This window comes from Halichoeres trimaculatus, unplaced genomic scaffold (assembly GCF_033239565.1).
Source record: "Halichoeres trimaculatus isolate MK-OKI-2021-1 unplaced genomic scaffold, fHalTri1.1 fHalTri1_scaffold_21, whole genome shotgun sequence".
In the NCBI taxonomy this organism is placed as follows: Eukaryota; Metazoa; Chordata; class Actinopteri; order Labriformes; family Labridae; genus Halichoeres; species Halichoeres trimaculatus.
The window spans coordinates 14,710,365-14,736,673 of NW_027437199.1; the positions used below are offsets into that span (position 1 = coordinate 14,710,365).

General features: G+C 39.7%; 1 protein-coding gene across 2 annotated transcripts in view; it reads left to right on the forward strand.

The window, feature by feature from the left end:
• Positions 1-26,309, forward strand: part of cdk17 (cyclin dependent kinase 17) — a 57,405-nt gene that overhangs the window by 7,383 nt on the left and 23,713 nt on the right. Inside the window, exon 2 of one of the 2 annotated variants that reach the window (XM_074698111.1) lies at positions 20,849-20,993. In XM_074698111.1, coding sequence (XP_074554212.1) covers positions 20,867-20,993 — 127 coding nt within the window. In that variant the 5' untranslated portion in view covers positions 20,849-20,866. The remainder of the gene's footprint in view (positions 1-20,848; positions 20,994-26,309) is intronic. The other variant, XM_074698112.1, reaches the window with a different exon arrangement.

Here is a 26,309-nt window from a genome sequence, read left to right on the forward strand (position 1 = left end):
GATAGCCAGGGTACAACTTGGGCAGGTTCCCCTATCATAGGGGTCAAGTGTTTTTGTAACAATCTTCACAAAGCACTTTTAAATTGTTGGTCACGTTCACACGCTGATGACAGAGGCTGCGATGTAAAGCTCCATTAGTATTAACTAATCCCATCCACATAGCGATGGCGCAGCACCTGGGTCACTTGGGGCTGAGTGTTTTACCTAAGGACACCGTGGCGTGTGAACAGCAGGAATTGTACCTTCCAAAATAAGAGGTGACAGACCAGGGGGACTGTGGCTCAGTGGTGGAGTCACAGTCTCTCAAATTACAGGGTCGAGGGTTTGATCCCAGCTCCTGCAGTCATATGTCGGAGTGTTGTCGAGCAGGACACTGAACCCCAAAATGCTCTCAATGTTGGTCAGTGGTGTGTGGATGGGTGTGAATGTATTAGCTAAAACTTATGGTTGTATACAAAAGAGGTCTCTGACATCAGTGTGTGAATGTGGTGTGAATGGGTGGAAGAGAGTGTAAAAGCGCTCTGAGTGTCCAGGAAGATTAGAAAGTACTGTACAAGTATTAGTCCAGTTAACATTCCCATTCACTGAGCCACATCTGCCCTCCAGGTGATAGAAGTCTGCTCCTCCAGACACTGAAAATGGTTCGGATCCTTGGCAATGGACTCCCCAACTGCCTGTCTGAATCAGAGGGTTATGATACTTTCTAAGGTATCCTGCCTCTAGAGACAGTGAAGTGCCAGGTGATGGCGTTGCAGACTCAAAGGCACAAGAGGGTTCGTTTGTAAAGTAATCCAGCAAAGCTGTGTGTTCATGTGAATGTCATCTTGTGTGAATGTGTTGGGGTGGCAGAGGGGGATGTTTGGTCCTGTAGGATTGTTATGCGTGTGTTAAACTTGTCTTTGTTTTCTCCCACACAAACACTTCTCACATACACACACACACACTCTCAAACACAAACTGTCATCACTCCTGTACTTTTGTTTTTGGGAACCACGTTTTATTCAGTCCAGCCCTAAGAAGTAAGTATCCCATCATGCACTGCCAGGTGTTTGAGTATGGAGGGTTGAGTCAGGTGACTGGGATTGGCTCATAATCTGGAGATTAACTAGTAGCATTGTTAAAACTGCAGACAGGGATTATGCATAGACACGCACACACACACATGCAGAGGTTACACTTCAAAATAAATAGACCTGCAGTTCATTCATGAAGTCACTTTCTCTGGTGTGGTTAGCACTCACTGTCAGCTCAGGTGGTGTCGTTTGACAGAGGAGATCCTGAAATATTCATCAACACAGACACACACGCAGACAAAAACATAATGATCTGACACATTGGTGAGGCATTTTGCACCATTTATTTATAATCATCTGAACACGATGAGACTGATTTGAAGCATTTTCTCTGCTCCTGAAATAGACGTAATAACATCAGGACAAATGAAATGCTAATGCTACTTAACCTTTACACTTGGTAATAGGTTTTCCCTCCTGTGTTGCTTACTGTTGCTGCTTGAAAAATAGAGCACAGAGCAAAATTACTTTACCTAAAAGCATTAAATTGGACTGGAATGAGAAATTAATGTTGGATCAGGTTGTTATTTGAAAGGACACTGTTAAGTATGATTATATAGTTTTTATGGTGCAAAATCTAATCCGGTTGTCCAAATGAAATAAAGGAAATGTTAACTCAGTACTGGATTATTGTTGTGTTATTTCCATCATTTTGTTTTTTGAAAGGAATGGCTTTCAGAAGTACATTCGAGACCAAAATAAGGTCTAAAGTCTTTTTAAACTCAAACTTTAAATCTCCTTTTGGCATAATCCACACCATTGGTTGAACAAATAATGTCTACAGACACTGCAGGTAGCTTCATCAGTGTGGCTGCTCTCTGGTATTGTTAATAATCCCTCTTGTGCACATTTGGCCATCCCATATTCTAACAGCAGAGCTCAGTTGCTGTTGAATTGTGGGAAATGTGCCAAAGCTAGCTTTCACGTGATCTCACTAAAATAAAATCGTTTGGACTTCATACTTTTCTAAGCCGACCCACTTTGTAATTCTTAAAAATACTGATCAAGCACTACTTTAGCTCAACTAATACCTGTAATGGTAAACCTTTTCGTGTTTTTATTAAAAGCCTTAAACTTTGTGAAATTCCCCTTTATTGTCATATTGTCATTGTGATACTTCTCTGGCAGATATTTTTGGACTTTATTTCTTATTTATATTTTTATGTTTAATTAGGAAAGGAGAGTTTGTTAAACATGCAGCAAAGGTCTGAAACACAGGGAGCCTGCTTTGAGTCATACAAAGTGTTTGCCACAGGGGTCAGGGTGCTCAAGGAGAGGCATTTTTTCAGGCAGTAAAAATGAACGATGATTTGAAATTTCACAACTTGAAGTTAAATCAGCTGATCCACCATTTTTGTGACACAAAAAGCTAATAATTGGTGTAATACCAAATACAGATGTTCTCTCTACCTCCTTTCTAGGCCTAGTCCAGCTCAAAAATGCACAGATGGAAGTGAAAGCTTGCTTTTTCCAATTAAGAATGAAAGAAATAGAGAAATAGTCTGTTGGTCAGCAGGAGTTCTGTGACTTTTTTTGTAGAGTAAAAGGTGAAAAACTTTTTAATGGTTGTCAGATGTGCCAGGAGGGAAAATATTCCAACCATTGTTCAAAATCTTCCAGCTGCCTGTGAAATAGCAGAAACATTGCATGGTTAAGATGAGGCTGTGACACCTCACTGCTGATGTACAGTGAATGTCAAAGAGGTGCGAGTGTGGTGTGAAGTTGTCTTGCCACCAAGCTAGCTTCTGAGTTGGTGTCTGTGTTAGAATTGTAGCCAGAATGCTGCTCTCACAACAGCACTAACCAGCATGGCGTGGCAACAGTAGAGCGATGTTAGGGCACTGCAGACGAATCCCAGTTAATATTTGAGTAATTCTTATTCAAGCTTCTGAAGTGGGGCCTTTTTGATAATGAATTCATGATATAAGATTATAATAGTTTATTCTATGTGAAGACAAAGACAGGAATAAGTGCTACAGTGTCCACATCCAGTACAGTCAGCTGAAGTTGGCATTAGGCTGCTCAGTACTCATCGTACACAATCCTTTACCATTTGCCTGCTTCTCCTAAACCAGGGGTGACCAACCTGTGGCTCGCGAGCTGCATGTGACTCTTTGCCTTTCAGTGTGCAGCTCTTTGATCTATTCATAAAAAATATAGATCTATATATAGTTATGAGTAGTGGTGTGCCGATCAATCTAAAATATTGATATATTGATGCCAACGTTGGGATCAGTATTGATCAGTACTTGGGTGATGAGATTGATACTTCAGTTTCGGTTTCTCTTCTCTACATGTACTCCTCTCAATGGCTCATGTGCATAATGCTATGTAGATAGATAGATAGATAGATAGATAGATAGATAGATAGATAGATAGATAGATAGATAGATAGATAGATAGATAGATAGACAGATAGATAGATGATGATGATAGATGTATTGCTTTTCATTTAAGGCAGTAGTACCACAGTAATTTTGTGGCTCTTAGTCTCTGACTGGTTGGCCACCCCTGTCCTAAACAATTTGACATCAGCTCTTACATGATCTTTACACGGACTGGATTATACCTGCCGTTAAGTTTGGTTTATTTCACTCAATTAGCAGTGAGATATTGATCTCTCTTGGTGCTGTTTGGCTTTTATTGGATTAAAGGTGGATTCTGCGGTGGAAACAGGCTTGTTTCACCTCATCTTTTATCCTGCTGCTTCCATCACATGAAATCCTTTTCCAAAAAAACATAAGTCCTTTTTTAAAATCCCATGAAAATTGGACCAAACAGCAATCCCTTATTGCTTCTTGATTTAGCCGCTCTAATTAATTCTATCACAAGTGCAGCTCCCATTGTCCTCCAAGGTTAAATGTTTGCAATGCCCTTCACTTTATTAGCAGAGGTAAGCCTGTGATTCATCACTGTCAGAAAGGTCAGATCAATTAGTGATCAGACACAAATAATCTGCTCTAATCAGATCAATGCAGCATCCATGCATGAGACAAAGAGGCCTAAAAAGAGCAGAGCCATGACTTTCGTTCAGAGAAAATTCAAGCAAAGAGGTACCTCAGGAATTTGTCACTGCTTCCATGAAGAAAGAAGTAAAATGTGATGTTTTGAGGAGTGAGTTAAGAAGTACAAGAATAAACTGGTCCAATTCTGGATAAATCTCGTTGTTGTGGATTGATACAAGTTTGAAATCACCTTGCATATTCTCTTCTTGGTTCAAATTTTAAGGGTGCTTGGCAAGGATTTTTAAGCCAATCTGAGAAACGACAGACACTGATTAGCTTATAAAATTTGTTGCCTTTTGCCTTGAAAAAAATGGCGCACGGTTTGCTGTAAATGTGATGTTTTTACCGTTGATTTCTCAGCTTTGGGTTGTCTATCCCAACTTTGATTAATGAAACATGATGAACATTTCTGTTGTTTCACCTGAAAAAGTGGAAAACAGCCACACTGCTGTTTCCATTTTTATTCTCTGGGTAGCATCGTGCAACTGTGCTTTGTCTTTCCCTCTCATTGATAAACAACCTTTTTTTTATAATTGGACTAATAAATAATTAGGAAATTTTCCTATCACCAGTGAACAACTTTTCTGACTGATTTATGTTGTGTATCCAAGAATTTGCTGATGGTGATACTTAGGCTTCCAGTGCAGAGCTGCTGAATCTACTTCTCAATATTTTTCCCAAATGTCAGCCTTCCCCAACCGATTTCTTGACTTTAAATAAGGAAGTGACAAAGGGCTTTATCAAAATGTTGAAGTATTCTTTTGTGAAAGACTCAATAAATAAACCAGGGTCTACAATCTGAAAGCCAGGTTTAACAAACTTGTGACGTCAGGCAGACTGCTTCTGTTTATTATACAGTCCATGCTTTGGCTGGGATGTCCCACCTAGTTTGGAGCAAAGAAAGGAATGATCCTGGATGGTGTGAGCACCACACACTCACACACTCACACACTCACACATACACACACAAAACAGACATGGCACCTCAGGGAGCGAACACCTGTTCCTAAAGGCCTCAGGGGGAGTGGAAATGAATGTGGAGATGGTGTTCAGGGGAGTGGTGGGGCGTGAGAGAGAGAATGCACCGTGGAAAGCCATAAAGCATACAAACAGCGGAGGAGGAGCTGAAGTAAATGGAGGGTGGTTAAAGTGTTGGACGCCTGGCCTCTCTAACTTCTCTCTGTGGTTGAGTGTTACTTTTTTTAATGTATTCCTTGGCTCAGCTTCTGTATTTCTTAGCCATCAGGGCTAAGATTTGATTGAATTTTAGAGCTGCTTTTGGCATCAACTGACATAATGAGTTCACTAATTTTGACTTCAAAACTTGAATGGGCCAATCTGCCCATGCTTTGTTTGTTCAGAGAATTTTATCATGTCAATATCCTACTGAACAGGCTTAAGTCATGGACTTTATGGGAATGACACAGAAATTTCAAGGGGAAACTAGGAAAGCACTCAGAGAGCGCTGACCTCCACCAAGTATATTGTGATTGTCACCAGCACTTAAGTCCTACTTTAATGTTATACTCCTTTTCAGCAGACTGTCTGCTAGAGTTTGGTGTCAGTTGCAGGTTTGTACCATAATTTGTTACCTTGAGAGTGTAACAAATTATGGTTGAATTATGATGACCCAGTACATATTTCATATTCTGGATCTAAGTGTCCAGAATATTGTTAGGATCTAGATCATACTTTTACATCTGTCAGAAATTATGGTGACCTTGTCTTGTATTGTTTTGCAAAGCAATCCGACCATTTATCGTGGAGTTATATACACATATGGTGAAAACAGCCCTATCTCACAATGATAAAGAATCCTTTAAAAATATCCTGGATCCAGACGGTGATCTGGATCACCTCCAAAATTTCATCATGTCTTCCTTATGCCATTTTGAACATTTTCTGACAATTTGAACAAAAACAGTTTGTTACTTTTTGTGTTATGTTGTTCACAGACGAACGGACAAACCCCTAAAAAAACATAACCTCCTTGGCAGAGATAACCACCAAAAACTGTGCAACAAACACTTTCTGAGTGTTTAATTTTGACTCATTTTAATACTAATAAATAAAGTATTTTTGTGGCAATATTACAAACACAAAGTTACCCTCTGAGAGCCTCATGATGCTTCTTGTTGAAGCTAAGTGTGATGGTAAGAGTATGCCTGCTGTGTATGTGTCTTTGTGACATCTTAAAGAGAGGATATCATTCTTTCCCATATTTTACACTTGGATACAAAGTAACAGTACTGGATGTTCATTTTAAATGTGTGCAAATTTTCAAAACAGCTATATAATCCTATGTTGTAGAAATCCCTGAATCTGTCTGTCACAACAATTCATTCTAAAAAGAGCACAAGATCTTCATGAAACTTGCTGTAAGGATAAGATCATCACATAAGGATTCCCCTAATGGTTCATGGTGATTTAGAGGAGTGGGCCTCAAACACCAAGGCCTGGGGAACCAAAGGGCCTGTGTAAAGCCTTAAAATGAAGCCGTACTCCCTCTTTAAGTTCACAGTTTCTAATCTCTCTCAGTCCTTTGGAATGTGCCATCTCCAGCTGTGTTTGGGTACAGCAACCAAACACTCAGACAGGAAAACACACATTCCTGTACGTTCTGCTCGTCCGTTCTGGTGTGTGTGTATGTATTTAGGACAGACCGGAAGCTTCTCATTATCCCTCGTTAGTCTGGTGTGGATGACAGAGGAGGGTTATGTAACAGACAGAGAAGGAGGGTGTTGAGTTTGCAAACACAACGGGGGGCATCGTGTCGTGGCAGGTAGAAGCAATGGTGAGGTTCACAGGGGTAGATTCTCTAACAAAATGTCTGTTGTTTTTTTATTGAAGGGAAAACATAATTCGTTAGCCTCAGTTGACTTTTTTTAAGTGCAAGAAAAACCTTGGCCTTGCGTCTTAAAACAGAACTCCTCACAGACTATGTGACAGCAAACAGTTTGTACAGTCAGCCGCTACAGTGAGACACACAGAGCCAAATGAACAGCATTCAATAAAAACGCCTCTCGTGTGCAGCAGACAGTGCCAGATAACAACCACTTTCACTGCACAAACAACACAGTGACTGTATATAGATGTAAGGGGGGTCATCAGCAGTGACAGGACCAAAACACTGGACTGTGCTGGATTACTGAAATAGCATTAGCTTCCTACAAGCCCTGTTATTACCACTGCTTCTGCTTCTATCCATGTAATTTAGCACAATGCACACCTATAGGGACCAACGTGATGTCTGTGTGCTCCCATATCATTCACAGCTGGGAGGGTAATGGTTGGCTTACGTCAGGGAAAATGTGAGGATGGATAGGCGGGTGTCCTCTAAAGTTCTTAGGATTTGTGACATCCTGAAGATGCATTTTTCATTAATCTGAAATAGTACATAATAGTGGGTTTTGCCTTAGATTTCATGACAGGTCTGATATTTCTGTACCACACTGCGCTATTCTACACATAAACACAAGCCAGTATTTTTTATTTGACATTCAGGGCTTGTCATAACTGTTCAAATAATCTCCAAGTGTGAGCCATCAATATGACTATCTTACCACTCATGACAATTTTCTTATCAGAGAAAAAAAAACAAAACCTGCAATAAACAAAGAGAGACGCTAACCAGATGTTTCTGGCCAGTGAATGTAAACACAAGTGTACCCAGAGTCATATTTGATATCTTGTGATATCTTGTGTCTGTGGAATCATTCCCACAAACATTGAAGTGGTGGTTTCACGGTTTTATGGAGTTGTTTAGTGTGTGTGACTCAGGAAGTGTTATGTAAAAGAAAAAGAAGTTCTAAACTGTATTTAGGGGATCAGTTTCTCACAATTTTAAAATCTGTAAAGATGTAAAAGTGGTCTGATGTGTGGTTGACATGAGGGCACATCAACATTATTCGACTGCAGCTCCTCTGATGAAGCTGCCTGCAGTGTCTGCAGACATTATTTGTGGATTTTGTTTTTTAATTGGCCTTTGAGCAATTTTTTTCAAGCTAACACTGAATTTAAGCTGCCACTAGTTAGCAGGATCAATCTCTACTTATAAACTTGTATTCAGGATTTACATCATGTAACATGCTACTGGAGTCTAGAGTTCTGGTTCTAGGGAATGGGTGGGTTTTAGTTGGAGTTGTCGTTTTCTCTGTCTTTGTTTTTGTTTTTTTCTTCTCCTCTCCTCTGGGTGATCGATTTCTTTTATTTTTTTAGATGTATTTATATGTTTTGCTTCCATTATTTTCACATATATTTTCATCTTGCTCTAAAATATTATCATTCTGTCTATATTTATTTTTATCTTAATTTGTATTATTGTACATGTTTACAGGAGAGAAAAAAAAATTGATTAAAAAAAAAAACTCTTGTTCAGAATTTAAACTCAAGCACTAAAAAATAGGCATAGCTTGCTTTCTAACTCTTGAAAATAATTTATTTTACATCTGCTCTTGTAAAAAGAAGATGTGACAGTAAACTTAAAACACAATACTCTAATAACAACAGATGAACATTTTATCACCTTGTGATATAACCAGCAATATTACATTAACTCTTTTTCCTTATTTTCAAAAACACCCACCGTGTTAAACAGATGCTTGATACTTTTCTCTCTGTTTTTTAGGTCTTGTGGTATGCAGCAGTTTATTGGAGCACTTTTTATTTGCAAAAATGGCAAAAACAAGATTTACAAGAGCATTAAGACTGAACAAAAACAATGAAGTTTTAAGCCTTAGATTGAAACAGTGAGCCGATATTTGCTTACTTCCAGCAGAACTGAAGAGAAATGCAGAGTTGGATATAATTAATTGTGGGTGTGTACTTCTAATCAACCTCTTTTACAGAAAAATAATTACTCCATTCCTTTGGCTATGTTGAAATCTGCATTTTTGCAGTTTTGCTGAAGGAATTTAGGCTTGAAACTCTGACTCTAGTGCTGCGAGCTATGCCCGTGTTTGCAGTTGTTTGCTGCAGTCTACGCCCCCCCACTCTGAGGCCAGATTGCAGGAGAGCATTATACCTGCATCGAGCCCCTTCAACCAACTCTGTGTGTGTGTGTGTGTGTGTGTGTGTGTGTGTGTGTGTGTGGATCAATTACAGTGCTGGTGAGAACAACTGATAAGAGGATCATCTATCCTGCTTTCCATCATTGTGTAAACAGAAGATGGATGAAGTGAATTGCCTTCAATTTGACCTCGAGCTAACCCCCCTGACACTCACACACACTCCCATACACGCCATCTATTTTTTATGAACATATGCTATTATTAGATTTCTCTGCAGAGTGCAATTTTGCTTTTGAACCACGCCCACCCTCTGTGAACAGATGACACTGGTGTGTCTGGGCGTGCATTCAAGCCTTGGTGTGTGTGTGTGTGTGTGTGCGCGCGTGTGCATGTGTGTTCTCAGTTCCGTATATGTTCTGTGGCCTGTGGGATTTGTGTTTGTGTTTGTCATGTGGCAGGCCAGCGTCAGGGTAATAGTGCTCCACGTGCTGCACTTGCGTTTCTGTGTGCGCGTGTGTGTATTTGTGTATTCATCTGGGACACACTGCAGCGTTCATAGCTAAAAATAACATTTCCCTCCAGCTCACCATTCCACTCATCAATCTGTATCTTAATATTTTACATCGCTCCCATTAAACCCTAAGATCCTTTCTTTCCTCTTCTCCTTCCTGGATTCCTCTCTGCATCATGTTTCTGTTGATGAATGCTGTTGGGAGATTGTTTGCCTCACAGTGCACCACGATCGCAGCCAGACTTGTGATGGCAATTGGATAATATATTGAGAAGTACAAGGGACGCTTGTTCTTTGTGGGGTTTTTTTGTTTTTTTTTACAGTTATTTTAGAAATGAACTCAGAACAAAGACGTTGAAAAGACCATTTCTGGAACATGAACCCTGCTGTGTGTTTTCAGATGTTTGGATCTGTCAGCTTATATCTGCTGCTTGTGCAAGTTTCATATCAGAGCTTTGTCAACACAAGCACTCGTGAGGGGTTTGGAGTGGAGTCCCTAGCATCATGAAGAGCTGTGTATCATTTCCCCTTTATTCTCTTTCTAAAGGTCAGATTCACAAAACATGTTGCCTTAATGATATTCAAGCACAAGCCCCTCATGAAGTCCTCCATCTTGTTTCAGTTTTTGTATCTGCCACTGAAATCTGTCCACATATAAGAAAGTGGCATCTTTAATCAGTTTGTCATGGAGTTGATTCTTTTTTTTTTACATGTGCTACAGATCTCACAGTTTATTGAGCAAGCAGGAGCAGCTGATTCAGATAAAAAACAGTGTTTGACTACTGCAGTGCGCTGAGAATGGAATGGGACATCCCCTGACTGATTGAACTCCTTAAATCAGTAATACTAAAGTAATTTTGTAAGAATTTTATTCAAACAATTTTTATTATAAGGTCATTCAGGGACAAACTTCCCATCGTTATTATTATGATAAAAAAACAACAACCCATACCTCTGTTCGACCCATGAGGCTGCTGGTCTTTCAGTAGCCAGTTAATGACCCAGCCAGCTTGTTAGCATTGCCATTTTCAGATCATAGAATATTAAAAAAATGGACATCATCTTGCTCAACTGGAAGTGAGGTCACCATAAAAACTGCTCCCCCTGGTGGCTGGCTGCAGTACAGGTAAAAAAAAATCTTGCTCCCCAGTCATTCCAGATGGGCTGTGGTCAGACTTTATACAATTGATACACCTCAATCGGATGTCTCTCACATTCGATTGTTGTGGTGATTAGAAAATTTCATGAGGCTGTCTTGCATTCAAGTCCTCTTTTTTTCTGGGAAGTTTTGTTTTTATTAGTTATTAGAGGTTCAAAGCAGTAACGATGATTGACAGCTGCTGATCTTGTGTATTTTTTCCAGGGGATAGTAAAATATAGGCCTGTCACGATAACAAATTTTGCTAGACGATAATTTTCCAAAATATTATTGCCGATAAACGATATTATTGTCAATATTATTTTGAATTTTTTTCCATTTTTTCATTGATGTAATTATGATAAATGGGATGATAAAGTGAGTACACCATATCAAAAGCAAGAAACTTTAATTTCTTAAGAGTATTTAACTGTAATTAAAAGGTCAGGATCTTTTAAATAAAATGAATTAAACAAAAAAAAAAAATGTAACAAACAAGAAAGAGAAAAAAATACAATAAAAATGAAATGGACTCTCTTTTAGAAAAAAATACATGTTAATGAAAATAATTAATACTAATCAAAAACAATAAGACATAGATCCTGTCTCTATTGAAAAAACGAAACTCCCCCCCAAAAAAACACCAATAAAAACTATAGCCTAAATAAAAGGAAGTTTATACAGTTCCTGAATTGTTTGTAACATGAACTTTTTCCCAGTCAATCCGTACTGTCTGTCAAACATTTTTAACATTTCTGGCTTTCAACCGTATTGAAGGGCTGCATTTCTTTGTCAATGTAGCTGTCTTTGAGCGCCCACCATTTGGCGCTATTATTTCTATTTACTTTGCCGACCAAAAGCCTCAGTAAGAGCAGATTGTCAAAGAACAAGGCTCCGCTGCACCTCCCTCTTCTTCTTCGTCGCCACTATTTTCAAACAAATGCGACATATCGTTGGTGTTCATGAGCTCACACTTTCTTTCATTCTGATAAAAAACAAAATATTCCCACACTGGGACTGTGGCAGGCGGCTTAAGAGCCGTGTCTTTCTGCCATCACTAATATTAGCGTGTGTTTCCTCCTTACCCCTCAGGATGCTCGCTTCAGCTCTCTCCGTGTGTACACACAAGCAGCTCCGTCTTCATCCCAAAGATTGCATTTTTGACAGATGCTCACTCTGCTATAAATCCGCTAAATCCGCTATAGAACCTTTGCACCCCGATGTTAGGAAAGATAGATTCAGTGAGACATCTTCTCATTCAGCCTCTTTGGTCGAAAGAGAGGAGGAAAACAAACATGCATGTACTGTCAGTTTATCAAGGCTGGCAAACTTACCAAGGACGTTTTTATTTATCGTTTGGTTAATCGATTTATTGATTATTGTGACAGGCCTAGTAAAATATATCAGGAAGTAGAGTCAAGAGGCTTCAAAACGGTATGATGGTACATGGCGGAGCCACGCTGTCCACTCTATATAGAGTCTATGTTTTAGATGTGTTAGCATATTAGTGTGGTAGCATCCAGCTCTCTTCAAACCAGTTTGGAGCACAAATCAGTATTGTCATGTTGTGTAACAGATGTTCAGTTGAAGATTGTCTTCATTGCAGATCATTTATATCACCGTACTTAATGTTCTGTTTCTCTCTGAAGATGATATTAATAGCCTGTGTCAAGCTACATGCTGAACATGCGTCATAAACAAACCCTTCTTCAAGTCTGGTGTCTAATTTCTTGCCACTAAGATACAAATGTTAGTCTCACTTTTTTTTTTTTAGATCTCTCCTTTAAAATCTTTTAAAAGTGTCCTCCTGGGTTTCCTCTTACATCATTTTATCACCCACTAGCATTTTTCCTTTCATGGCTATCAGTATTTCCCATTAATATAAACATTGTAGCCTTTTGTGCTCCTCCTGACACAAACAAGGTTATTTCAGCTCACCCCTCTGGGTCAGTCATGCTGAAGCTTCTTTTTTAGTTTCTCTGGCGCAAAACAAAGGGTCTTTCAGTGAGGAGCGCCCACTGCACCGGGCAGCAGCACTGATGCTCTGTTTGTGTGTGTTCTCATAGCTGCACAGGCACATGCTTGTGACTGTACTCTGTGGGGCTCAGCTGGAATGGGTGCTCGAAGGCCGTTGGCAGTGCTAATAGTTTCAGATACTTGAGCTGTGAGTTTTTAGCGTCTGCATAACAAACAGAATAACTGATACAGAAGCTAGATGTGTTTCAGTTTGAGTATGTGTAAGCATGCTTGTGGTAGTAAGAATTGTTGAACGCAGGTTTTCATCACCCTGGAGGGTAAAGGGAGGTGATGCACTTGGGTGCTCCTCGTCTTTGAAGCCTTTGTTGTGGTGAACATCATGTAGGACAGACAGCAAGGCCTTGATTGTAACATACACCAGCAGCATGAGAGGAACTTCCTGAGTGTGAGTGTGTGATCTCTGTATGATCACAGTGATGTACGTGGACCTGAGGCGTTGCTCACCTGTGATCCCAAAACCAGACGTTACTGAATGAGGAAAAAGTGAGCACCTGTGTGAGTTCAGATTTCACCTTCTAGCTTTTTCATCTCAGCAAAAGTCATTCATCCAAAAACACGTTAACTAGCACGTGTGACTCCATGTGGACAACTGGCTGTAAATGTGGGAGAAAACAGTCGCTGAGAGACAGGACACTTGACAATCAAACGATTACATAATCTACAAAGAAAACAAGAGATGTGAAGCCAATTTGCTATTAGGTAATATTGAAGCTGTGGAGGAGGTTTGGCGTGGAGACGAGCTGATGAGTCAAACAACCTTTCGAGGGGATTTCTAGATTTTATCCACCTGGGCGCTTTAGTGGGTACATTTTTTTCTCAGGTATTTTGAGTCTGAATGATGAAAGGATTTGAGAGTTATGAAATTGCTTCAGCCAACAGCTGCAAAAGTGGCAGTAATGCAGCAAACCCAATAAAAGCAGAACCACCAAAGTGTTTTTTCTTTACTGACGGGTGCATTAAAGAGGGGGGATTTTGCTGTTTTGAGGCTTTATGCTATCCCTCTGGGGCAGGATTTACAGCTCCAAAAATCCCTCTTTTTTAACACTGGTGTTTTAGAAAACCCATATTTCAGCCTCTGTCTGAGCTGCCGTCTCTTTAAGGTTTCACACTCCACAAGCCCCCTTCCCTCTGATTGGCTTGCCCTCCGGGGGCCAGTAACGGTAAAGCTATTGGCAGATCTTGGTGTTTGAGGCTTTCCTCAAGATCTTGTGATGCTATTTAGACCATTTTGAGTATGAACATCCGGTTTCATTAGCTCATATCTAATTTAGAAACATGGAAAGTGTAATATATCTTCCTTCAGGTGGCCTGTGATCAGCCCCAGAGGTTTAAATGCAATCATGATGACATGTTTTACAGCTGCTGGGTAACATTAATAAGGATTTAACCTAAAATTAAAATGGCTGAACTCAACAGTACATCACTTCATCTGGCAGTACTTTCTAGCTCATTCTTTCCTTCAGTCTTTTCACCCAGGTCATAAATACAGTCTCAGTTTTAGAAAGGCCTTGGCCGTAGCAGTTTTAAACAAAAATAATCCAATCATAAGGGACTGTCTCTGTAATTCTTTTCATTCAGAGAAAACTGGAAAGCGTGTGTTGTTATTAATCATAAGCCTTGATCATGACGTTATTCTGATTTTCTCAGCTGTAGCCCGGCAGTGTTTGTCCATGGCCCTTTTTTTAGGCAGAAGTTGGTCGAGTAATAGTGACGCCAACCTAAGGAAGAGATTGTGCTTTGTGGGTACACCTGTACAAAGTGTGTTTGTTCTGTTTCGGGTGTGTCTGTGTTTTGTTGGACAGGACCAGCAGCAAGGCGATTGCAACTGCCAAACTTTTGCACAGATCTCCTTTTATCTCTCTGTATAAATAAGACTGTTGCCTGGGCTGAAAATAAAACACATCTGGTCACACACAAACCCTTCGGGGTGTAATGACTCAAATACAATTAATGATGGAACCACAAATAAAGCATCGGTCCATAGATTTCTTTGAAATGTGAGCTCATTTCCCCTTCAGGCCCTGCTCTTTCTTGGCTCCGTAATGTCGGCCCTCTAAAAGGAAAGTGATGATTCTATCTATTTTCAAAGTGGTTGTGATTCTCATATGAGTGGGTCTATTTTGAGCAGCAGTTTAAACAGGATCAGACAAAAGTGTTGTTTTTTTTCTCCTCTTACTTTCAGTATGAGTTAGCAAAACTTTTGTAGCTTTATAGTAATATGGAGATGGATCCTGTGGGAAGACATTTGAAGTATTATTGTTCCTTTAAAAGTATAAATCTTAATGAGAACTTTAAGCAGTAACCCATTACTGTGTACTACCTTTTCTAACATAGTCTGCTTTCTCTCCTCTTTGAAGTATTTGAGATAAGGTTTTCTACCCGTTATCGGATAAGTCAATATCTACTCTGTTTTTGACGTCTAGGTTCGGGTTCAGGTGGAGCAGTTAAATTCCACCAGATCTGTGTCCGTTCAATCTCCGCTCTGTCACGGCACCAAATCTGGTAGGTTTGTCAATGACAGTATAGAAACACACCACATGGTCCACTCATTTGCATTCCAGCCAGGTTGGTTCCTTTTGGGGATGACATTGAAACTTCACGCATAATTTTGTAAAGTGCAGTCCAAGAAGAGTGGAGAAAGATTGAAAGGATCTGGTGAAAGTGCAGCGCAAGAGTACATCTAACTAGCTATGTTAAGATAATTTGGGAATCCCTGCATCTCCCTCTCATAACAGCTGATCCCAAAACAATAGCTTGAGATCTTCATGGGATCTTCACGAGATCTTCATGAGACTTACTAAAATGATTGGGTCATCACATTGGGATCTGGCCAATCAGAAGGAAAGGGTTTGCTGAAGCAGGGAGCCTTAAAGAAACACCAACTTATTACTTTGTTTATCATTTTTCCATATTGAGATGATCAACATAATTATTAAAGCATTCCTTACAAACATTATAAACCCAACACCCACCCTCCACCCTATCCAGATGGCATCCCCATAACACCTTGGCAAAGGTACTCCCATATCAAACGGTATCAAACTTGAGTTGATCCCATGCGGCAACCTCCGGTCTGAGAATATGAGACAATGCAGAAGTGCTAAAATCTGCTGTTTCTCGAGTGTTCGCTTGAGGCTGGCTCCAGAAGTAGCTGAAGTCACATACACACCAAGCCAAAAAAAGCTGTTTTCACAACAGAAATTAACCAATTTACAGCCTGGTTCAATAAACGTCTCCTGTCTGAGTCGCTAATTTTACTGCTGGCACCCACTGTACAGGGGGTGAATTTTTTTCTAACGCGGCTGTTCAGGGGATATTAAGATCACTCGCTCCCCCAATAAGAGGCACAGCTGAGGGTCACGTGACGGCCGGCGCCCTATGGCTGTGGGCAAAGCCCTTGCCACTACTAATATGGCCGCTATAGCCAATGTGCTTCATTTTCCGTTTCAGAAACAGACGGGTGATGTCGGCGAGACTACGTCCATGTTTTATACAGTCTATGGTTGATCCTCATGATCATAGCCCCTGCGTGCTGGACCTACGACATGAGGGAAAAAAAGAAATGTCTGTAGAACAATACATATACTCTTTTTTCTTTTTCATTATTTTTCACCTTTTTCCCGAAATAAAGGTTTTAAAAGTATAACACCAAGTAAAGGTATCAGAGGGACAGTATAATGCCTAAAAAACAGACAATACTCACTTATTTTAGGCATGCCCAGCCTGAAAATGTTTTGCAGTTAACCAGACTGACTAGAGAGCAGGGCCTGATTCACTTGTGGGCTAGATAAGATAAGATAAGATTATATAAGATAAGTACCAGATGATCACTGTAAGATCTGTGGACACATGGTGTGTGTGTGTGTGTGTGTGTGCTATTTCAAGTCTTCTTCAAGGTTTTGAGTTATGGAAATGTTCACTTTGTGAAATGACAAAGGAAACATACCCTTTATGACCCACTTGGTCTGGTGAAAACTCACCGTTAATTAGTTCCCCATGAGGTTAAGTGCTTTTAATTTCCAATACAAACACAGAAATTAGCAACTGACACTTAACCTCATGCAGAGTTAAAACCCTTTCTGTTCCTGTGCCTCGCTGCCTCTCTGCCTCTTCCTCTCACAGCAGCAGCACTGTACACGCCTGCAGTCGCTCTGGTGATTTCATGGCTCTTAACCAAACACAAAGACTCCATTATGACTCCCGTCGCCCAAATAAAACTCACTCTCTCCGTCTCCTATCTTCCTCCTCTCTCCATCGCTGTCTTCTTCCTCTTCCTCCTCTTCACATTCACACTTTTCACCCACATCTCTCAGTTTGAGACAAAGCTACATTTTCAGTTTCATTTTGTCATTGTGACAGCGGAGTTGAGTAAGATGAGAGGAAAAAAGTAGGAACCAACGACTAAGAGAAGAAGATGAAGATGGTGTGTAAATGTGTTTGTGCATAATTATTAGCCCACTAATTGGGCTGTGTCGTCTGTCCTCTCTTTCCCCCTTTTGCCAGGCTTTTGAAGCCTTCTCCTCTGGACTACCCACAGTGCACTTGGGAGGCATCCATGAGGGGGCAGAGGAGTGATGGAATGGGGGTTGTCAGGAATGTGGGTCAAAATGTGTGTAAGAGATTTTCTGGAGATGCTGATGATGAAAGAGACAGAGGGAGGCAGCGAGAGTTAAGGGGGGTCTCAGTTCTCTCTAGGTCTATGTTTTTGGCAGACTGCTGGTGCTGCTCTTCTTGTTACCCCCCCCCCCCCCTCACACACACACACATCAGTCATATGTGCCAGATGCTGTTCGCTCAGTCTCAACACACATACAAATACACACACACGCACACAAGTCACATGAGTCCTTTGTTTTGGTTTGGTGCAGAGATAAAACCCGGCTCTGTTACACTCCTCTACAAAGGAGACAAAGAGCGCCTATCTCACACGAAGTGAGTGTGTGTGCGTGTGTTTGTGAGGGGGAATGTGTTTGTGTTTGTTCTGAGTGTTTCTCAGATGGAGTCATTTTATTTTTCGATTTTACAAGCCCGACTTCACCCTCGTTAGCTGGATTCTTGTCCCCTTTCCCCATTACAGTACTGTAGGATGTCTTTTGTGCGTGGGGGTGTGTGTGTGTGTAAATGAGTGTGTAGCATCATCAGATCTGCATGTGGATATGGCCATCGGGCCCAGCGTGACACACTTCCCCTTCAAAAGTGGGACAATCACACACAAGTTAATGGACAGTGTGACCAGTGCTTTGCAGAGCAGCTGGGGAACATTCAGGGAGACACAGATTATTTCAAGTCAACGAGGAATTTGGGGAAATTCCTTCTTTTTTGTGGACTCACTCTTATTTTAAGGTTTTTTATTTTTACAGGTTGTTGTCACTTGTTGATTTTTTTTCCAGTGGTGGAAAGAGTAACAGAATGTTGAACTAAAGAGCAGATTTCACACCATGGCAATTTTTTTTCTTTTTATTTGCAAGACAACAGCAGCTTTTCTGTTATCTAGTACTTTTCTTTGTCCTGAGCTTTCTGATTACAATATGAGAGGTATACTGGCTTAGTTTACTGAAAGATTAAATGGCATCACTATGGCTGGCTCACACCATGATATTCACTCAATGACACAAGTCATTTATTTCATTGTTGTTAGTAGACTTCGTCAGAAGGTATCCAAGAAGAAACTAGAAAAAGAACTAGACCTCCACCAAACATATTGTGATTGTCACCAACACATAAGTCTTACTTTAATGTTATACTCCCTTTCAGCAGACTGTCTGCTACAATTTGGTGTTAGTTGCTGGTTTGTACCATAATTTGTTTCCTGACAGTGTTGAAAATTAAGATTACCCAGTACATATTTCACATTCTGGATCTTAGTATCCAGAATATTGCCAGGATCTGGATCATACTTTTACATCTGTCAAAAATTATCGTGACCTTGTCTTTTATCGTTTTACAAAGCAATCCAACCATTTATCATGGAGTTATGCACATATGGTGAAAACAGCCCTATCTCACAATGATAAAGAATCCTTTAAAAAAGTCCTAGATCCAGACGGTGATCTGAATCACCTCCAAAATTTAATCACTTGTTTCTTATCCCATTATGAACATTTCGTGAACATTTCATGAAGATCTGTTTGTTACTTTTCGAGTTACATTGTTCACAGACAAACAGACAAACTCTCCCAAAATCATAACCTCCTTGGCAGAGGTAATGATAGAGGTTCCAAAACAAAAAACTGCTTGACAATACATGTGATAATTGCATAACAGTGTTTGTCCAGCTCTAAGAATATTGTCAAACAAAATCACATAGTCCTTCATTGAAGATTTTATCCACACAAGCCAATTTGTCACCGAATCTCCAGTTTCTTCCAGACTTGCAATCACATCATACAGGTTAACCTCTGTTACCAATGGAATACATTTTTTGTTTCTCATTCCACTTCTTGAAGCACTTTTGGCATTTCTCTCTCACATTTCCATGAATTTTAAGTTTGGCGTTCCATTCTTGACCTTAAAAACAGCTCCAAACTCCAAGTAATGGGTTTGAAATGAAGATTTTGCATCTGCCCCTCAGATAAATGTTGGGATCAGAACTTCCAAAGGTTTAAAAGCTTTGAGGAATAAAATCATATTCATATCTAAACCTGTTTCATGATATTAATGAGCAAAAACACATTAAGAATTAAATCATAAATAGTTTTGTTGTGGCAACTATTGCTGCCATTCCATCTAGGATTTCTTTATTCATAATAAAACCACATTCTGCACTCTGTTATCCAGTTGATAACTGCTGATGACTGCTGTTTCGAAGTTCAATAAGAATAAGAGCCTCCTTTATAAATGACGTGTCTGCAAAAGTGATTAATACTTCTGAAGTTGAATCTTTTGATGAATAAATTCCTCTCCTGATAGCCTGGTGGGTTTTTCATAAGACTGACTGCAGCCATGGAAGAGAAAATTGAGGTCATGTGTCCACGCATGCACACAGGTGTAGACAGTTGAATTCCTTTAACGTGTGTGAGGGTTGGGAGGCTGGTATGGCTGAAACCAACCTGTAGCACACCCTGCCTTTCCACTGCTTTTTCTTTTCAGAAAAAAGGCTTAAAAAGTAAAAAATATTTAAAAAATAAATATGTGTGGGCATGCGTTTGTGTGTGTCCAGAATCTAAGGAATGAGTCGTCATAGTCGTGTGTTAGTGTGACATCACCATCACACGCGTCAACACTGATTGATAGGGTGATTCTTGCCACACAGCATCACAAATGACAAATTGCTGAGGGTGTGTGTGCGTGTGTTTATGTGTGTAATGCATGCAGATGGTGTCTCATGAGACTGAAAAGAGCCACCGACCTTGAAAGGGACAGAAAAGGAAGCGAGGGAAAGAAAGAGTGGAGGAAAAGGAGAGATGGTGATGGCACAGGTCCGTTTGTTCTGTATCAAGGATCAAGCTGGATGGGCGGTGCTGTTTCCTTAGCAGCATTTCCTCCACTTACCCAAAGTGCATGTTCTTCACACACACGTGCGCGCTCATGGGGTGTAAACACAGTAACACAATGAGCAGAGATTGGCTTAAGGCACGTTGAGCAAGGTGTTTCCTGAGTCCTGGACGACTGCTGCGTCAACACAAACGCACTCGTCTGGAACAACACTGGCTTGTGTTTGCATGTGTGAGTGTGTGTGTGTTTGTATATGTTTGTCTTCTGATTGATTTGGCTGTTGCCCCCTTCAATTACAATTTATTAATGTCTGTGAAGAAACGTGTGAATGTGTGTGCAAGTGAAAACAGCTGTACTCAGGTCTTGTGATACTCATCCTTTATTCATGCACTCCTCATGCCTTATTCATACACTGTTCAAGCATTTGCAGAGCGGATAAATATTGGATTAAAAGCAGTTTTGTGTTATTTATGAGCTAAGATATTTTGGCTCGTACTCAGAAATCTGAAATCTTAAGCAGACACGAACGTACACACAAACTACCCAACAACCAGTCCTCCTGGTGTGGCCTGCATTTGTCTATTTGTGTATCAATCAGTTCATGCTGAATCAATGTTGACTTGTTTGTGTCTCACCCGCAGGCCCTGCACTGCCCTGCGATGGAAAAGATGAAGAGGATTAAGAAGCGTCTTTCGTTAACACTCCGCTCCAGTCAGACAATCGACGAGTCCTTGTCTGAGCTGGCAGAGCAGATGACCATGGAGGATGGCGGCACCAAGGACAACGGTAAAAACCCAGAAAGTCTTTGAAATCATAAAGAATAACAAAAAGGGATTACACTATTAAGATGTTACGAGTTTTTTATGAAGCTGCTCAGGAGCTAATTTGATCATTTTTAACTCCATCATTTGAGTTGTAGTCAATCAAAGAGACCAAATCCACAGCTTTACCCTGTTTGCTGCTTCCTAGATGAGCAAAGATAGTTCAAAGTGACCCCCGAAATAGCGTTTTGAGAGACTTGCAACCTCCTGCCATGGAAATAAAATTATAGATCAATCCAAAAACAAGCATGAGAAGAAACAAAGAATAAGAGGGCCTTCGCGCACCTGCTGTTAGCCTAGGCCCCAAAGACAGTGGAGATACTTTCTTTAGTTGATTAGACATTAGATTGAGAGGATTAGGCTACCTACTCGTACATATAACTGCGTTACATAAATGAATCTGCCGCCACTGATACCATCTTTATCCTGGCTTAGTCACCTTGTGGTATTGTGGCAACCACAAAATGTGTAACCACAAAATTTAAAGTTAACCTAAAGTTTTGTTTATTTTCTTACATTAATGGTTGAAATTTGCAATTCTGGAAAGTTTTTTTTCCAATTGCAAAGTTTATTATAATGTGAGGCTACACTGCAAGAAACTGAAATTTTATCAAGTGTTTTTGTCCTATTTTAAGTAAGAATTGTCTTATTATACTCAGTATGAGCCACATTCACCTGACCAGTCCAGAAAAAATGTCTTTTTCCAAGTTATTTAAAGACCAAAATGAGTTCTGAATTAGTTTTAACAAGTAGAAAAATCTGCCAAAAATTTGCCTAAAACTAGAATAATGTCTTTATACAATCATTTTTTTCTCTTGTTCCATTGGCGTTTTTTTTTAACTTCTTACAAGCAAATATTAGCATAAAAATTTTGAACAACACAAACTCCAACACTGAACTGCGTTCAAATGCCTTCAAGCAAATGTTTATTAAACAGCTCCCACGCTTAGCAGCATGTTTTATAAAGTTAAATGAAAACTTAAAAAGATAAATAGCTGAAGTTTTCTACGGTAAATAAAGTTTTCCAAAATTTCAATGTAACTGCAGTAAAACTGGACAGAATTGAGTTTGTGCTGCCTTTTACAGGCATGTTATGCAGTTGAATGGATTTTCTGTTTGGTTTTACATGACTGATTTTAAATGACCATCTGGGGCTTCCATAGTGTAGACAGGGAGAAATTCTGTGCAGAGAAGCATCAGAGCCAAAACCACAAAGTTTTGAATTGGTTTCATATCAGCCGTCGGATTAAAATAAGGCTGATGTCGATATGCCCCAAAATGCCAAATATTGGCCCCAATAATCGGTCTATCCCTAATTCAGACCGCATTTCTGTCTTTGAATAACTTGAAACAAGACATTTTTCTGGACTGATCTGGTGAATGTGGCTCATATTAAGTCTAGAAATACATTTTCTACCATAAGTAAGACAAAACACGTGTTAAGATTAAATTTTTTTGCAGTGTACATGTTTTGTATCTTTGCGCACTGGAAAACTGAACAGAAAATGTTTTTTCAAGCCCATTCTTAACAACTAGTTAATCGATACTTAATTAACCATTAACATCCTCAGTATGAAGTACCTTCCTGCTATTAAAATCATTTTTATTCTTGCAATAAATCAGAGTGATGACCCACATAGTGAAGGAAAGTCCGCGGGTCTGACTTAAAAAACATTTTCCTATGCCATCAGCAGATATGTAAAACCACACTCTCTCACACACACACTACACAAGTGTTTTCTTGGTCTCTGTCAGAGGTGTATGAAGTATACAACACTGGAGTTGATGGAGAGTGCAGCATGTGTCAGTAACAGCTACAATGGACTTCCAGTGCACGGCTCTCTATCAAGTTATGTAACAGGAGTAAGAGCAGGGGAGCTACTTGAACACACACACACGATCAAACACACTCACATGCACTCAAATAACAGCTTAGCAAGTGAGAAGGCAGTATATTGGGAACAAGCATTAACAGGCAGGCAAACACACTTTCCTTGACATCTCCTTGTTATGTAACATTCAGCCTGTTTTGGCTTCGATAAAGACCTGCTGCGGCAGCCACATGGAAGGGACAGGCTGCCACCAGTGATTGACAGCTGCCAGTACTGGACACAAACAAGCAGGTTTTTCAGAAAGTTCTGGTCATTTGCCTGAGTTTCATTTCAAGAATAATTAACTTCTGTAGAAACAGCAGAGGAAATACACTGTAGCTCCTGAATAAACAGAATCTAGAGGGATGGCAAAATAAACTACAATAGCCTTGTTTAAAACCACATCTTTAACGTCTGTGACTGAATAACCTTGAACCAAGAAGAAACATCTTTCTCAATGTGCCTTAACAGAGACAGCAGCAAGTTAAGATTTTTCACTGTGCTTGTTGCTGGCATTAAAAATAAGGAAGCAAAACATGTCAATCTTGTTGTTGATAGTTGCTTTTGTAGGTCACAAAAAGTCAGTGCTGTTCATGTCAGTCTGTTTTTAACCTGTGAAAATCTCATCACAGGACTTTATTCCTAAGGATGAGGTGGGAAAGATATTTTCCTTTGTTGAAAAATAAAAGCAGTCATTTGAAAAAAAAAATAAATTAAGAAACAGCTAAAAGGATTGAATAAGCTTATTGCCTTCTTCAAAGGTTTCCTTATTCTGCTCAAAGCCATGACAATCTCAACAAGCCCTGACAATTTTACCACCCTGTTAATATCATTCATGCTCAACTTGTAATTCATATATGTCTGACAAGCACCCGAAGGCAGCATGATGTAAATTTTGTAGGCAGGCATGTGGAGACCCAGCACGGTCTTTAAGCTCACAGTGGAAAAGGTTGGGTGAACTAAAGAAAGTTGGCAGGAGCAGAAAGATAAACCCACACAATGTGACAGACTTCTGGGCTGTCTGATGCAGATCAGAGCGGAGCTGTGTGACCTTTTTGTTCGAGTTCAGCTGAACTCTGGCAGCCACTCTGCCCACAGGGAGAACACTGAGATGTAATACTGGCTTACAGGGTTTTCTCGCCAGCCAGGGTTGGAGATTTGATTTCTCATTGAAGGCTTATGTGTTAAGTATTGATTGAGTGCCATAATATCCCTTTGGCTATCATCTTTCCTGTAATCTCACTATTTACCTTCCCTTCTCCAGATGTTTGACCACATTTGTCAAGATCAGGTGTTAGATTCTTGTTGGTTTTCAATTTGGGCATTGTTCATTCCTTGATAGTGAAAGTCAAATTAGATTGAAAATACGTGATGGGGCGCCACTCTTACGTTTGTTTGGTAAATGTGATTCTACAGTTAAGAGCTTTTCAACTTACCTCACTGTAAGAGGCCACACAGGGAGGCAGCTAGCCCTGTTCAGGTAATAATCAATCACATGAGCGCCTGTGAGAGCGTGTTGAAACAAAGTGAACATTTTTGTTGGAAACTGAGCATTGTCGGTTTCCGCTACTTTGCTGAAGCCAAAATACTAATTCAATCACTACAGCTGTCAAGCACTTACAGAAATGACTTTAAGCTTTGTAATAAATTAATCTCAACCATTTGGTAACATCAATAATGTGTCAAACTGGGCACTTAAATTTATTGAGTTTTATCTACATATTGCCTCAGATCATCTTGCATCCCTTGTCTTTAATTTGAACTCATAGCTTTTTTTTTGTTGTTGTTGTTAATTGGTTTATTTGACAGGGACCATGAAAAACAAGAAAGCTGTCAAGCCAGAGTTAGCTACTGAGCTAATTTTCATCTGTGGACCGTGGATAGGGAGGTTTAAAACAAACATACAATAAAAATGATAAAACAAGCGTACTTACAATTAAAAAATATACAACAACAGTCCATCATACATTTAAAATCATATTTCGTTGTCTCTAGCTTGATGCAGTAGATGCAGAGGATTAAATCAATGAGCACATGTTGGTTTTCCTCTTGAGCCATAATTTTAGTTTACTTTTGGGAACACGGAGGCTTGTACAGTCTCTAATGTGGGTAGGAACTGAGTACCATTTTTCTGTCGCTATTAGGGCTGCAGCTATCGAATATTTTACTATTCGAGTATTCTACTGAAAATCCCATCGATTAATCGAGTAATCGGATAAAATACATTTTTGTTTAGTTAAAGAGCAGTTATTTTTCAAATGAAAATTTTTCTCTTTAAGAAATAGAATTTTCTGATACAGCATATCAATAAGAGCACTTGCTTTGTTAGCTCCAAAATTTGTAAACACACTTTGACACATTTTTTGTGTCTTGTACATCTCATCAGATGTTGCTGACCCAAACGGTACCCGTTTCGTAGAATGACCCATTAGTCTCCAAACTCCAGAAAAGAAGCTAAATTTGTTGCTAGTTGCTATTTTGTATAAGAGGTAGCTTGAGGGGTCTGAAAACTCTCTTAATATGGCCTCAGCTCTATTTGAAATACTACTCTTTGATCTTTTTTAAAATTAAATGATTCCTTGAGGCAGAGAAAATTACTCGAGTATTTTTTGTAATCGAGTACCTTGAATCATTCGAGGAATTGTTTCAGCTCTAGTCGCTATACCTGAAAATGCAGACTCTCCAAATGCAGTTTTTCTCAGTTTAACTGAGCGTCTCCTTTAGATTATTCCTGTAGAGTAAATGATCTGGTGGTGGGGCCTGACCATGAATTAAATACATCAAACACATATCTGCATAAAAAAGAAAACTGTCAAGGGCCATTAAATTATATTTCTTAATGATGTTAAAGTGGTAGTAGTTCCTTGGTTTCTTATCCAGAGTTTTCAGTCAGTGTTTGTAGAGAGTATATACTGGTTTCAAAGTAGTTGCTCCAATGTGAGACCAGCTCGTGACACAGTAAGGTAAATAAGCAAAAAATCATTGAGTGCATTTAAAGTTTAGCAGTGGCCAAAGGTAACTGATGCCTGGCATATCTGAAGTTCATCAGTGTGGCTTTTCTGCATACATTTTTTTTACATGTTTATTAAAATTAAGGCCCCGTTTACACAACAACATTTCATCTGAAAATGCTAAAACGCAGTGAAAACTTAGTGAAAAAAATCTGCGTTTACACGGAAACGCTGATGACTGAAAACGCTGTAGTGAGCACCCCAGGCCTATAGGTGGTGCTATAACTGTCTTGTCCAGAAGCCGCTTTTGTGGGTTCTCCACTGAAGTAGAGTTGAGCCGATCATCTGGTGTATTGGGGAATACTAAGTCAAAAAGTGGAGCAGCAGATGCAGATTTTGTTGAAAGACAGTCAGCAGATGCAGCAGATTGAGCAGCACAAGCACAACACGGTAGTTCGC